Genomic DNA, 13,402 nt, shown 5'->3' on the forward strand with positions numbered 1-13,402 from the left:
CATATGCAGGCTGCATACGTCATCAAGCCTGGTTTATACGTCATCAAGCCTGGTTTATTTCAGTTAACTGAGCATTACATTCGCAAGTCATAAGCATATTACAACAATTTACGACTTAATATAATAGTAAACTGTATAATTGTTAATATTCTGTAATAAGACAGTCTTTATGAAGTATGCAGTCTACAAATGCAACCTCCAAAGGATGCAACTTTTTGTTTGAGAAATGGCCAGAAACATTTCACCTCCATGGGAAATCTCGTGACATAATTAATTTTGCGATACATATTTAATCTCGCGAGATCTCGTCGCACAAGATCTCGTCCCACACCACTACAGCCAGCGGCAGCATTTTTTATAATTTTCACCTAAGTTTAATGCCTCCTAAAAAATGCTCTTCTATAAATATATAAACACACAGTATATCAAATGAAAGAACAGGCCCTCTGCTTTAAAGCGTAACTAAACCCCTGGTCAGAGCCTGACTCCACCCACTGGCAATATTTGAAAAATGCAAGAAAAGTGGGCAGATCCTAACGGATATAGAGTGGACGAACTAAGCTTGTACCAAGCATGTGGTGAGATCGTAACAAGGGCGTGGTGAGCTTGAACCTGCTTACGTCACGAGTTACTTTTTGGACCCAACATCCAATAGGAAAATTCAACTGCAGTAGCAACCGTTCAACCCGAAGAGGGCAGCACTCAGACGTTTTTACACCATATATTGTAGTATTGAAACACTTTATATACAAATGTCAAAAAACTTACTAAAATCGATGAACAGCACTAATAAAGCCCCATTCTTACAGATCATTAACTAAAAAAAGGTGGTTTAAGGTTTAGTTACTCTTTAAAAAAAAGTTTGATCCTAACTTCATTTGTTCTCTTTATATCACCTCTCAAATATGGATAGGTTTCTTCAAAAATACCAAATCTGCATTTTTGTGAGACTTCTGATAGATCAGATTCAGAGCGATGATAAAAACTTTGTCTGAACTGTTTGGGGGGAGGGGCTGCTTCCTGGTTTTACAAGAGTGGGTAAGAGTGCACCACCACTTGGATAATAATGGTATTGCGGATTGCTGGAAAAACTTGTCATTGGCAGGGAAGAGTAAACTTGTCAATGGCGGCGAAAGAGTTAAAAACAAACATTCAGATAGCATTTTTTTATTCAAATTATAATTGCACATTTAATATTGAACCATTCATGCACATCCCTAATTCACAGCAGTGTAAAAACTGTAAAGGTAACAAAGTTACGAGAAAATTCCACTAATATTAAAGTGTAAAGAAATTCTTGATTCTCATTCTTGCCATCCAGACGAATAACAGAACCTGACTGTAAGAGGAGGAAGATTGAACAATCTGATAATCAACCACAAGACTTCAATGAAAACATGAGTCCTCATTTCAGGTGAAATATACAATATTATTTTATTTAGTAGTAAATGTTAGAAAATGCTGACCTTTTCTATTTTGCATAAATGTAACATTTTACAAACCATTAAGAGTCCTGTGTCTTATGATACAAACATTTTGTTCTGTACATTGTTACTCTTTCAGGTATTTGTGTAATAATCTGATATATTATTTTTTAATTTCAGTCATGACTCTGATCTTACTGAAGTCCTGAACACATTCAGATCAAATCTGAGGAAGAAGTTTGAGTGTTTGTATGAGGTAACATCAAATAAGAGAAACCCAACACTACTGAATGAGATCTACACAGAGCTCTACATCACAGAGAGTGAAAGTGGAGAGATCAGTAATGAACATGAGGTGAGACAGATTGAGACACAATCCAGAAGAACAACAACAGAGGAGACACCAATCAAATGTAATGACATCTTTAAACCTTTACCTGAACAAGACAAACACATCAGAAGTGTGCTGACAAAGGGAGTCGCTGGCATTGGAAAAACAGTCTCTGTACAGAAGTTCATTCTGGACTGGGCTGAAGAGAAAGAGAATCAGGACGTCCACCTCATATTTCCACTTCCTTTCAGAGAGATCAATTTGATGAAGGACAAAACACTCAGTCTTTTAGATCTTCTTCATCTTTTCTTCCCACAAACAAAAGAAATGGAAATCTTCAGTGATGAATATAAAGTGTTGTTCATCTTTGATGGTTTGGATGAGTGTCGTCTGTCTCTGGATTTTCACAGCAGTGTGAGGTTGTGTGATGTAAGTGAATCAACCTCAGTGGACGTGATGCTGACAAACCTCATCAAGGGGAATCTGTTTCCTTCTGCTCTCATCTGGATCACCTCCAGACCAGCAGCAGCTGATCTCATCCCCTCTGAGTGTGTTGATCGAGTCACAGAGGTACGAGGCTTCAGTGATCCACAGAAGGAGGAATACTTCAGGAAGAGAATCAGTGATGAGAGTCTGGCCAAGAAAATCATCTCACACCTGAAGTCATCCAGGAGTCTCTACATCATGTGTCACATCCCAGTCTTCTGCTGGATTTCAGTCACTGTTCTAGAGAGAATGTTGAGTGAAGCAGAGAGAAGAGAGATCCCCAAGACTCTCACTGAAATGTACACACACTTCCTGATCATTCAGACAAACATCAAACATCAGAAGGACTATGAGAAGAAAGATGAAGACATGATCTTTAAACTGGGGAAACTGGCTTTTGAGCAGCTTGTGAAAGGCAATCTGATCTTCTATGATGAAGACCTGAGAGAGTGTGGCATTGATGTAGCAGAAGCATCAGTGTACTCAGGATTGTGTACTCAGATCTTCAGAGAGGAGTTTGGTTTGTATCAGGGGAAAGTTTACTGCTTTGTTCATCTCAGCATCCAGGAACATCTAGCAGCTCTTTATGCTCACATCTCCTTCACAAACAACAACAAAAATGTGTTTAAATCAGTTTGGTTTTCTATAACTTTAAAACAGGATTCATTATCTGAGTTACATCATCGAGCTATAAATGAATCTTTACAGAGTAAGAATGGACATCTGGATCTTTTCCTGCGTTTTCTTCTGGGTCTTTCACTGGAGTCCAATCAGATTCTCTTACAGGATCTACTGACACAGATGAGAAGATGCTCCTACAAGAAAGAGGAAACTGTTGAGTACATTAAACAGAAGATGAATGAGAATCTGTCTCCAGAGAAATCCATCAATCTGATTCACTGTCTGAATGAACTGGGTGATGATTCACTGCTGCAGGAGATTCAACATTATGTGAAATCTTCATCAGTAGTAAAGACCAAACTCTCCTCTTCACAGTGGGCAGCTTTAGTTTTTGTGTTGTTGATGTCTGAGAAGCATTTGGATAAACTTTATCTAAATAAATTTATTGGAGATAAAAATACAGCAGATGAAGTTCTTGTGAGACTGCAGCTTGTGATTAAAGAAACCAAAAAACTATGGTAAGTAAAACTAACAACAATCACATGACTGTTTACATATTAAAGCAACACTATGTAGTTTTCCATGTTAGATTGGCTTACGGCTCCCCCATGAGGTTGAAAAGCGCAACATTGCAGTTGTGTTGCTTAATACAATTAATTTAATTATTTTATGATTTTATTTTGAACTCTTACTTTGGAAGAATCTTTTCTAACAAAAGTAATTTTCTTAATGTTGTACATAAATCAGCAGTCAATCTCAAAAAAGTTCCCAACATTCTGCCAATATAAAAAGTGTCCAGTTTTCTTGACGTTCTAAAAATGTTTCTGTGTTGTCTGAACGTTAGATGAATGTTACATTCTACCATTTTCAAACGTTATGACAATTTCATGTTTTAATTTTCACACAATGTTTAAAACAACAACTTATCTACCAACTGCTACAGAATTACACTAACTTTACATTACCATAACAAATGTGTTTTATATACGGGCCATTCTACCGAATTGGTGCAAATTGACACTTCAAAACTTCTTGAAAAAAGTGTGTTTTTTCCTGCAAGCTTTGTATTCATAAACATAGTAGAACATCTAAGGAACACTAATCTACTGATTGGACACTTTAGTTTCTTAGCATGTTTTTATACAGTTTCGAAATGTTTTCTCTCTCCCAGAATTTGTCACTACCAAAACACAACAACATTTGATATAAAAATTTGGTTTTTAATAGCCTATTCTGATTTTCTTTACATTAACCTTCTAAATATATTTTTTACATTTTTTTAAAGACAGTGTCATGGTTATATTGATTAGAAATATTATTTTAACAAAACTATTAGAGTGGTTCATCAAATTAAATGCATTTTGAAAGCAATATTTCTCTGTAATTGCCATACATGCACTTATACAGTTTTCAAATTCAAGGATTCATTAGTTTAAATTTTTATCTAACTAAATAAATTATGTCATGTTTTCTGATAACAAAACCTATTTTATTTTTCCAGAACATTATTTGTTTCGGTCGTGACATCAAATGTTCGGTAGTGACGACCATATTGGATTTTCCATATTTTGTGTAAAAAAAAGTAATTAGTTAGTCAAAAATGGTTGGCATTATGCAGTCAAAACATACAGCACAAAGAATATCTAACGCAACACCACATAAAAGCAGAAAAAAATGAAATTACGCTGAAGAGATGGCGGATAGTTCAGACCTTGAAGGGATGCAAGATGCTGTGTTGATTTCTCTTGAGAAAAAGATGATAATGTATGTCCATATAAAACTTCAGGCCCACAGTATAAACTACAGAATTTGGTGTGTGTGCACCCATGTCCATCTGTAATGTTGGTGTACACATGTGTGCCTGTTTTTCCATTACACATTCTAACTTCTCTAAACCTCCTTAACTGATTCTCTTGTTGCTGAGTTTGACTTTTTTGAGTTTGAAGTAAACTAAATTTTTTATTTGATTTGAGGTAGGTTGAATCAATTTTCATATAAAAGAACTAGTGATAGACCAATATATCGGCCGATTTTTGCGAGCTTTATGTGTATTGCATTGGCCGATTTGTGGCTGCTGTGTTCACAGAGTTTTTTCGGCATTATTTACACACAGAAATATAGTTTTTTAAGTTCAATTAATGTTACTTTTTTTAAATTGACACTAATAAAAAATGACACGATGATGCCAAATTTTATAAGTAAACTGAGTGAGCAAAATAAGTATCGGCTCAAGAAAATAGGCTCTCTCAGTCTGTCCGCTCTACTTTCATCTTTCCGTCTATGCATGTTGGTGATTCCTCTCTCTCTGTATCTATCTCTACAAATTAACCAAAGATATTTACATTTACATTATTAGTGTGAGCCTGCCATGTCTACACTTAACAATGACATGTCAATTTACAATGATACTGATAAGTGCTATCTGTTATGTCAATTATATAAAGCAATCAGTCAAAGTCCCGCTTAATTATCGCAGAAAGTTTTTCTAGAGACCAGAGGTAGAATCATATAGCCTTCATTTATATCAATAATGAGTCAAGCTACTACTGTATGAATTAATTAAATTAATCTTGCCTAGTTCATTTTATCTTAGTTTGTAGTCCTAGTCAAATCACGTACAACATTACAGAAATTCACTGACAAATTATTTGTACTGAAAAAGAATATATGTGCAGTTGAAAGTTTCTATTTATTAATTAAAATAAAGAAATAAGTGTCATTTTGTCACTACCGAAACAATGACGTCACAACCGAAACGTCAACAAACGTTTCGGTTGTGACTGTTTCGGTAGTGATGATTTAAGCTAACTTTGATCCTACTGCTAAGATGCTAATCAGTACGTAGTTAGCTAGCACAGTTCTCGACATTGAAACATGAGTAAAACCTAAATGACCAGTAGAAAAAATAAAAAAACTGAATTAATCATTGAAAACGTGTGATCGGTAGTGACATTCATAAATGTCACACACTGATTTCCAAACTTTTGATCACATTTACTTCAAAACCATGAGACTGATCTAATCACCATGTCACCACAAGAAAGAGAGGCACAGACAAAGATTCTGGTTCAAAATGGAGGGGAGTGGCTTAAAGCAGTATTATATTATTGACCAAACTATGCAATGTTTCGGTAGTGACGTGAAAATGCGGGACAGTGTTTTTTTTACATGATTTTACATGATTTTCACGTAAAATATCCAATAAATATATTTTTGGTTTTAATTAACAAAAGTATTCAAAATGATACTTCTTAAAACAATGATAAAAAAAATAAAAAAAAATTATTTCATATTTTTTTCCTATGGTGAAATTCAGACCTTGGGGTTTGGGACAACCACCTCTCAATTGAAAGCACCATATAAACGATGATATTTTATATATAAAACCTGACGCTACCTCAAATATTACTTTGGGTTTTGATTGCTATTTGCTTATATTTTTTTATTATCAAACATTTTCCTACATCAATGCTTTTTAAATTAGTTTTTTGGTTCCGGGACAGCAATTTGCATGAATTCGGTAGAATGGCCCATACACAAAGTTAACACAACCAGGGAATAACTAGCAAACAAAAAGTCAAGGGTCAAGAGTCCAACTAAAACAAACACTAATCAGCACCATGGTGACTTTAAATGAAACAAATCAGCAACATCTAAACCTAATAAGTGAATTGTGTTTTCTACAGCAATATTTTTACAGAACATTCAGAAATAATGTTTTATGGGGTGGTTTCCCAGATAGGGATTAGCTTAAGCCAGGACAAGGCCTTAGTTTAATTATGAAATAAAACTAGTTTTAACAAACACACCTTACTAAAAACAGTACTTGTGTGCATTTTAAGGCAAAACAAAGGACATTGATGTACTTTAAAATATGTCAGTGCAAGTTGTTTTCAGTTTGGACAGCTATTACATTTACTTTAGTCTAGGACTAGTCTAATCCCTGTCTGGGAAACGTCTCGGTTACGGATGTAACCCTTGTTCCCTGAAGGAGGGAACGGAGACGTCACGTTGTGACCGACGAATTGGGAACTCGCTTAGAGAGACCAATCTGCTTCGAGTACTACTAAATTGCCAATGAACTTGGCATTGAGATATTTGCATAATGCTGGCGCCGCCCCGCCAGGTGCCTTTATAAGCAGCAGGTGCAAATAGGGAAATTAGCTTCTTTTCGCTGAGAAAGCCGGGAGAATGTGACCGGCCAACAGCAGGGAGCAGCACCTGTGGCGACGGGATGTGACGTCTCCGTTCCCTCCTTCAGGGAACGAGGGTTACATCCGTAACCAAGACGTTCCCTTTCAGTCGGTCACTACGACGTCACGTCGTGACCGACGAATTGGGAATCCCTACCAAAACGCCACTAGGGGCTGACCTCTTCCAGTGTCTGCAAAAAACCCTCCAAATTCCCTTAAGGAAATGGAGAAATAGGATAAGGCAGAAAGGCCGGGCACTAGATGTTCCTTTAACCCCACAGAGTGCCAGCGACTGGGAAGCGCCCTACCTGAGCGGGATAGGAACGCTGCGGAAGCCACCGCCCCTCTTAAGGGCTAATGGTGGACTAAATAAACAGTAATAAGGACAGCCGTGTAAGCAAAGCAGTGCTCTGCTAAGGGAAACGTGGGCTGGTAGGATTAACCCCACAGAGTAATACTCACAAAGGAACCCGATGGGACACAATGTGGAGCCTAAGCCAAACACATAGGTTCGTAAGAATACAGCTAGTGAAAGGCTGACAGCCAATGCTACGCAACAAAGGCTGCCAAGGCAGCGGAGAAAGAGCAATTCAAACCATTACGCATTTTTGCTCTGATGACCTTCCATAATGAAAACTCAATTTGGAGCCTCAGTCGGAGGCTGCAAGCCGACCTGCGAGTCTGCTCTCCTTGCCCTCCCTGGTGAGGAAAGAACATGAGAGGATACAGGCTCGATACGAACACTGTAAAATCTAATGAACGTATTAGGTGTCGCCCAACCAGCAGCTCTACAGATGTCTGTCAGCAAGGAACCACGAGCGAGAGCCCAAGATGAGGCAACACTCCGTGTGGAGTGCGCTCTCAAATTAAAGGGGCAAGGAATACCCTGAAGATTATAAGCCAGGGCGATAGTATCAACTATCCAATGAGACATCCTCTGCTTAGTGACAGCTTTCCCTTTCTGCTGGCCACCATAACAAACAAAGAGCTGATCTGAGGTCCTGAGGCTTTGCGTGCGATCCACGTAGAGTCGCAGTGCGCGTACGGGGCACAACAAAGCCATGGTTGGGTCTGCCGCCTCCGGGGGCAACGCTTGCAAGCTCACCACCTGATCTCTGAAAGGAGTGGTGGGAAATTTGGGCACATAGCCTGGTCTGGGTCTGAATATTACGCTCGAGACAGCAGGACCAAACTGAAGGCACAAATCGTCAACAGAGAATGCATGTAAATCCCCTACTCTTTTCACTGAGGCCAATGCTAGCAGGGTCAGAGCTTTCATTGATAAAAGCTTCAGACTTGCAGACTGCAAAGGCTCGAATGGCGGTCCTTGGAGTGCTTTCAGCACCATGGACAAGTCCCAGGGAGGAATATAAGGAGGGCGCGAGGGGTTTAGCCTGCGAGTGCCTCTTAGAAATCTAATAACCAAATCATGCTGGCCAACTGATCTGCCGTTGATAAGTGAGTGATGAGCAGAGATAGCGGCGATATCAACTTTAATAGTGGAGGGTGACAGCCTACCGTCTAACCTATGTTGAAGATATAAAAGCACGATGTTAATAGGGCATTCTCTGGGGTCCTCGTGTTGCGAAGAGCACCATGTGACGAAAAGGTTCCATTTAAACGCGTAAGCCCGTCTCGCAGCTCCGTAGCGAAGCGTACAAGTCCCAGATATACAGCCCACAACTCGCGGCAATTGATATGCCAATGCAACTGGGGTGCTGTCCACACCCCCGAAGCTGTAACCTCGTCGTACGTGGCTCCCAGCCCGTGTCGGATGCATCTGTGTGGACAACAGCATGCCGAGAGACCTGTCTCATGGGCACACCGGCCCTGAGAAACGCGTGGTCTGACCACGGGGGGAATGTTAGGCGACACGCAGGTGTAATGGTTACACGATGGATGCCGGCACGCCACGCTCTCCTCGGGACTCGATCGTGAAGCCAACGCTGAAGCTGTCTCATATGGAGCAGCCCGAGTGGTGTCACGGCCGCTGCTGCTGCCATATGCCCCAGGAGCTTTTGAAATTTTTCAGCGGGACCGCATTCTTCCCTCGGAATGAACCGAGGCAAGTCAGAATCGACTGGATGCGCTCTTCTGTCAAACGCGCCAATAAATCGATTCGTCCAGTTCCATACCGAGAAAAGAGATCCTCTGTGTGGGGAGTTTGCTCTTTTCCCAGTTGACCCGAAGACCCAAACGGGCGAGATGTCGAAGCGTTAAATCTCTGCTCGCACATCGTCCGCCGAGAATGCGCTATTATAAGCCAATCGTCAAGGGAAGCCAATATGCGAACACCGCTCTCTCTGAGGGGCTTTAACGCCGCCTCCACTACTTTCGTGAACACACGGGAGAGAGAGACAGCCCGAACGGTAAAACTTTGTACTGATACCTTCGAACGCAAACTGGAGAAACGGTCTGTGACGAGGGAGAATGGACACATGAAAGTACGCGTCTTTCAGGTTTATTGCTACAAACCAATCTTGGGGGCGTATTGAATTGAATATTTGCTTCGGTGTAATCATCCTGAAAGCCCTTTTCTGAAGAGATCTGTTCAGGACACGCAAATCCAAGATCGGTCGTAACCCGCCGCCTTTCTTGGGTACTATGAAGTACGGGCTGTAGAAACCTGACTTCATCTCGGTAAGAGGGACCGGCTCGATCGCGTTCTTCGCCAGCAGGACTTTGACCTCTGCACGCAGTACATGTGCATCGGACGCTTTCACCGTGGTGAAACGTACGCCCGAGAATTTGGGTGTGTGCCGGTTGAATTGAATTTCGTAACCGAGGCGGATCATGCGTAAAACCCAACCAAACGGGCTGGGAAGCTGAAGCCAAGCCCCCAGGGACCGTACGAGAGGAATTAACGGCACTACCGTGTACCCGCGGTGGGGCAGCGAAGCGAGACAGGTGGGACTGCCGGTGCGTCTGCTGTGACAGCATAAGCATCTACAGTATGTGTGTGTGTGACACTGACCTGAGCCCGCTGAGGGTGACGGTCGTCTGGTCGTCTCCGGGGCGGGCTGCCGACGACTGTTCCCCCTCCGTGGCCTAGAAGATGTTCTAGCGGGGGGGGCAGAGGCAGCCGCCAGAGGGCGCCCTCGGCGAGGAGCAGACGGGGTAGCCGGCGCTGGAAGGCGAGATGGAGGTCGCTTGCGCCGGGGCATGATCTGAGCGATCGCCTCCGTCTGCTTCTGGGCGGCGGAGAACTGCTGGGCGAAAGACTCCACTGACTCACCTAATAGACCAGCCTGGGACACGGGAGCGTCTAAGAACTAGGGTCGGGACTCGATTAAAAAAATTAATCTAATTAATTAGAGGCTTTGTAATTAATTAATCGAAATTAATCGCATTTTAATCACATATAAATATTTGACCTGAGAACATTGAGAATTTATTTTTTTACACGGATTTTTAGTATACCATGAATAATGACTGAATACATAAGCTTAAGCAACAAAATATTGTTTATTTTTGTTCAACTAAGTCGTTTTACTCGGGAGTCGGGCTAATGTCCACGCTAGCTGCTAGATGTTTTGTGTTTTTATAGTGTGATAACGAAAATTTAACGAGGCTTAAACTAACTTACGTGTTCTGAGCAGGTGTTGTCAGTGAACAGGCTGTAAACTGTTGGCTAAGTTACAGACACTCGTGAAAAACTGATGCTGATTATCTGGGAAACATTCTCTAACAGCAGTCAAGTTGTCATTGTTTGTGTCAAGTTGTCATTGTTTGTGTCAAAGTTGTGCATTTGTTGTAACATTAAAACAGGAGATCAGACTTACTCTGTCTGTGCTGCTCAAAGTGATGCTCTGCTGATTCCTCTATGGGTGTGCGAGGCTATGCTTTTTTTATTGGTTGTTGCGTTAAATCTTACCCAGATACAACAATCCTATTTTCTGATTGGCTATTGTCTAGCTTCTTTCTTTATTTTTTGATTGGCTGATAGAACTCCAGGGGAGACGGCCCGTCTCAGACGAGCTTGATAGAGAGAGCGGTGCGGCCAGATACATTTTGAGCGCTGAAGCATATTAAATATATGATAAATAGGTTTTAGTGTGGCCGGAGTGCATGACTAAAGACTGAAAGCACGGCTATTATCAGACCAGCCCTCGCAGCCTTAAAACACTACCGGGACTCCGCCACTGCACGGGGCCAACCAAAGCGATCTCATCAGCTTCTTCGTTCATGTTCACTGTGGTTTGTTGTGGTCTGAAGTCATAAACGCTAGTTGGTGCCCCAGTATAATCGGTCCGCCAAAACTCATCCAATGAGAAATGTTCCGCAGTGCAAAAATAAGTGCGATTAAAATGCGTTAAAAATTTTAACGCGTTATTTTTTGTGTAATTAATTAATCTTAATTAACGCGTTAAAGTCCCGGCCCTACTAAGAACTTGTTATTCTCCGCATCCGACATGTCCGCCAGACATAGCCATAAGTGGCGTTCCTGGACCACCATCGTGGACATGGCACGACCAATCGCCTGTGCTGTCACCTTCGTAGCGCGGAGAGCCAGATCAGTGGCAGCCCGGAGCTCCGATAGGATATGCGAGTCGTGTCCTCCCTCGTGCAGATCCCTCAAGGCCTTCGCTTGGTGAACCTGCAGCAACACCATAGCGTGCTGGACTGAAGCCGCCTCTCCACATGTCTGGTGGGCAGCACCCGTTAAACCGGAGGACTGTCTGCAAGCACGGGAGGGGAGGGTTGGGCGGTCCTTCCAAGAGGGAGCGTGGGCCGGACACAGCTGCATCGCGACCGCACGCTCCACGGGAGGGATCCCCGTATAACCCTTAGCGGCTCCGCTGGTGAGGGAGGTGAGAGGGGAGGGCTGAAACTGCCATAATCTGGTTGAAAACGGCGACTTCCAGGTTCTAGTCAGCTCCTCGTGCACCTCGGGGAAGAATGGTACCGGTGGAGAGGGTTGTGAAACCCGGGCAGCTCCAAAGAACAAATCATCCAGGTGGGACGGTTCGGGCTGAGGGGGGTTAACCCACTCTAACCCTACAGTCTCCGCCGCTCGAGCTAGCACGGCCACCATCTCTGGATCGAACTTCGGCGTCGCGACCCGACCGGAGGGAGGGCCCACCCTCGGATGCTGCGGTTTCCGTGGAGCCGGAGGGAGGCACAACAGATTCTACAGACATCGTAGAACACAACGCTGAAGTCTCCATCGGCACATCAACCGGCTGTGGATGAGGAGGCTGAGAGCTAGAGGACGAATCCCCCGACCGGTTCAGCACAGTGATGCGAAGATCATCCTTTGAGAGCTTCACGGCCGCTACGTGGCGGCGTTCAGCACTCGCAGGACGCGGGTTGCGTTTTTCCCGGAGGAAAGACAACCGTCTTCGCAAATCCACAAGGGACATGTTCTCGCAGTGAGAACACTTACCCCCAGCAAACGCTGCCTCCGCGTGCTCGATGCCCAAGCACGAGAGACAACGCTCGTGACCGTCCTTCGGACCCATATACTTTCCACACCCAAGATCGCACGGACGAAAAGCCATCCTGAAAAGGACGCTGATCTCCGGATATACGAGAGAGTGGCTGCCTTTAACAAGGCACAAAGCTCTCGGTATCACTCTTTTAGGGAAATTCACTCAGATGCTCAGTTGATGATGCGCACAGGGAAAGGCAACACACACACTAAACTCAAAACAAAAAAGATGCAGAGTCATGGAATACTGCGAAGTGTCCGCTGTGGTACTGCTAGTCCAACCAACTTCAGCAATCGATCCCAACAGAGTAGAGTAGCTTCTCAGTAGCTGATACTGCCGGCTTTCTCAGCGAAAAAGCTAATTTCCCTATTTGCACCTGCTGCTTATAAAGGCACCTGGCGGGGGCGGCGCCAGCATTATGCAAATATCTCAATGCCAAGTTCATTGGCATTTTAGTAGTACTCGAAGCAGATTGGTCTCTCTAAGCGAGTTCCCAATTCGTCGGTCACGGCGTGACATCGTAGTGACCGACTGAAAGGGAACCACCCCTATAAATTTTAAAATAATAAAATGCAATGTTTCTCTATCATATGGCTGGACGATATGGCAAAAAAAAATGTTCACAGTATACTTCTTCATTTCGGTCGGTACGGTATAAATCCGATGACGTTATGCATATTAAAAAAGCCTCAGGAAAAACTGCCAAGAATGCCTGCAATGGATGTCTGAACCAAAAAACAAACCTCTGAAAAAAATTGGGCCACCGGGTTGTGTTTCTGTTTTGATATATTATGGATTTATTCAGTCATAGTATTGACTTTCATAGTTCCATCTGTGTTAGTCTATAGTTTTGTTCAATTAGCTATTATAGTAATATGTGCAGAAAATATAAGTCCACGTGACCCTAAAATAATT

General features: G+C 42.6%; 1 protein-coding gene across 1 annotated transcript; it reads left to right on the forward strand.

The window, feature by feature from the left end:
- The first annotated feature begins 1,117 nt into the window (after positions 1-1,117).
- On the forward strand, positions 1,118-3,384 carry LOC141361722 (protein NLRC3-like). The gene is made up of 2 exons (XM_073863416.1): positions 1,118-1,414; positions 1,605-3,384. The coding sequence occupies exons 1-2, from the start codon at positions 1,398-1,400 to the stop codon at positions 3,382-3,384; spliced, it is 1,797 nt and encodes a 598-aa protein (XP_073719517.1). The 5' UTR covers positions 1,118-1,397.
- Positions 3,385-13,402: the final 10,018 nt, after the last annotated feature.

Source organism: Misgurnus anguillicaudatus, chromosome 24 (assembly GCF_027580225.2).
Source record: "Misgurnus anguillicaudatus chromosome 24, ASM2758022v2, whole genome shotgun sequence".
NCBI classification, from domain to species: domain Eukaryota; kingdom Metazoa; phylum Chordata; class Actinopteri; order Cypriniformes; family Cobitidae; genus Misgurnus; species Misgurnus anguillicaudatus.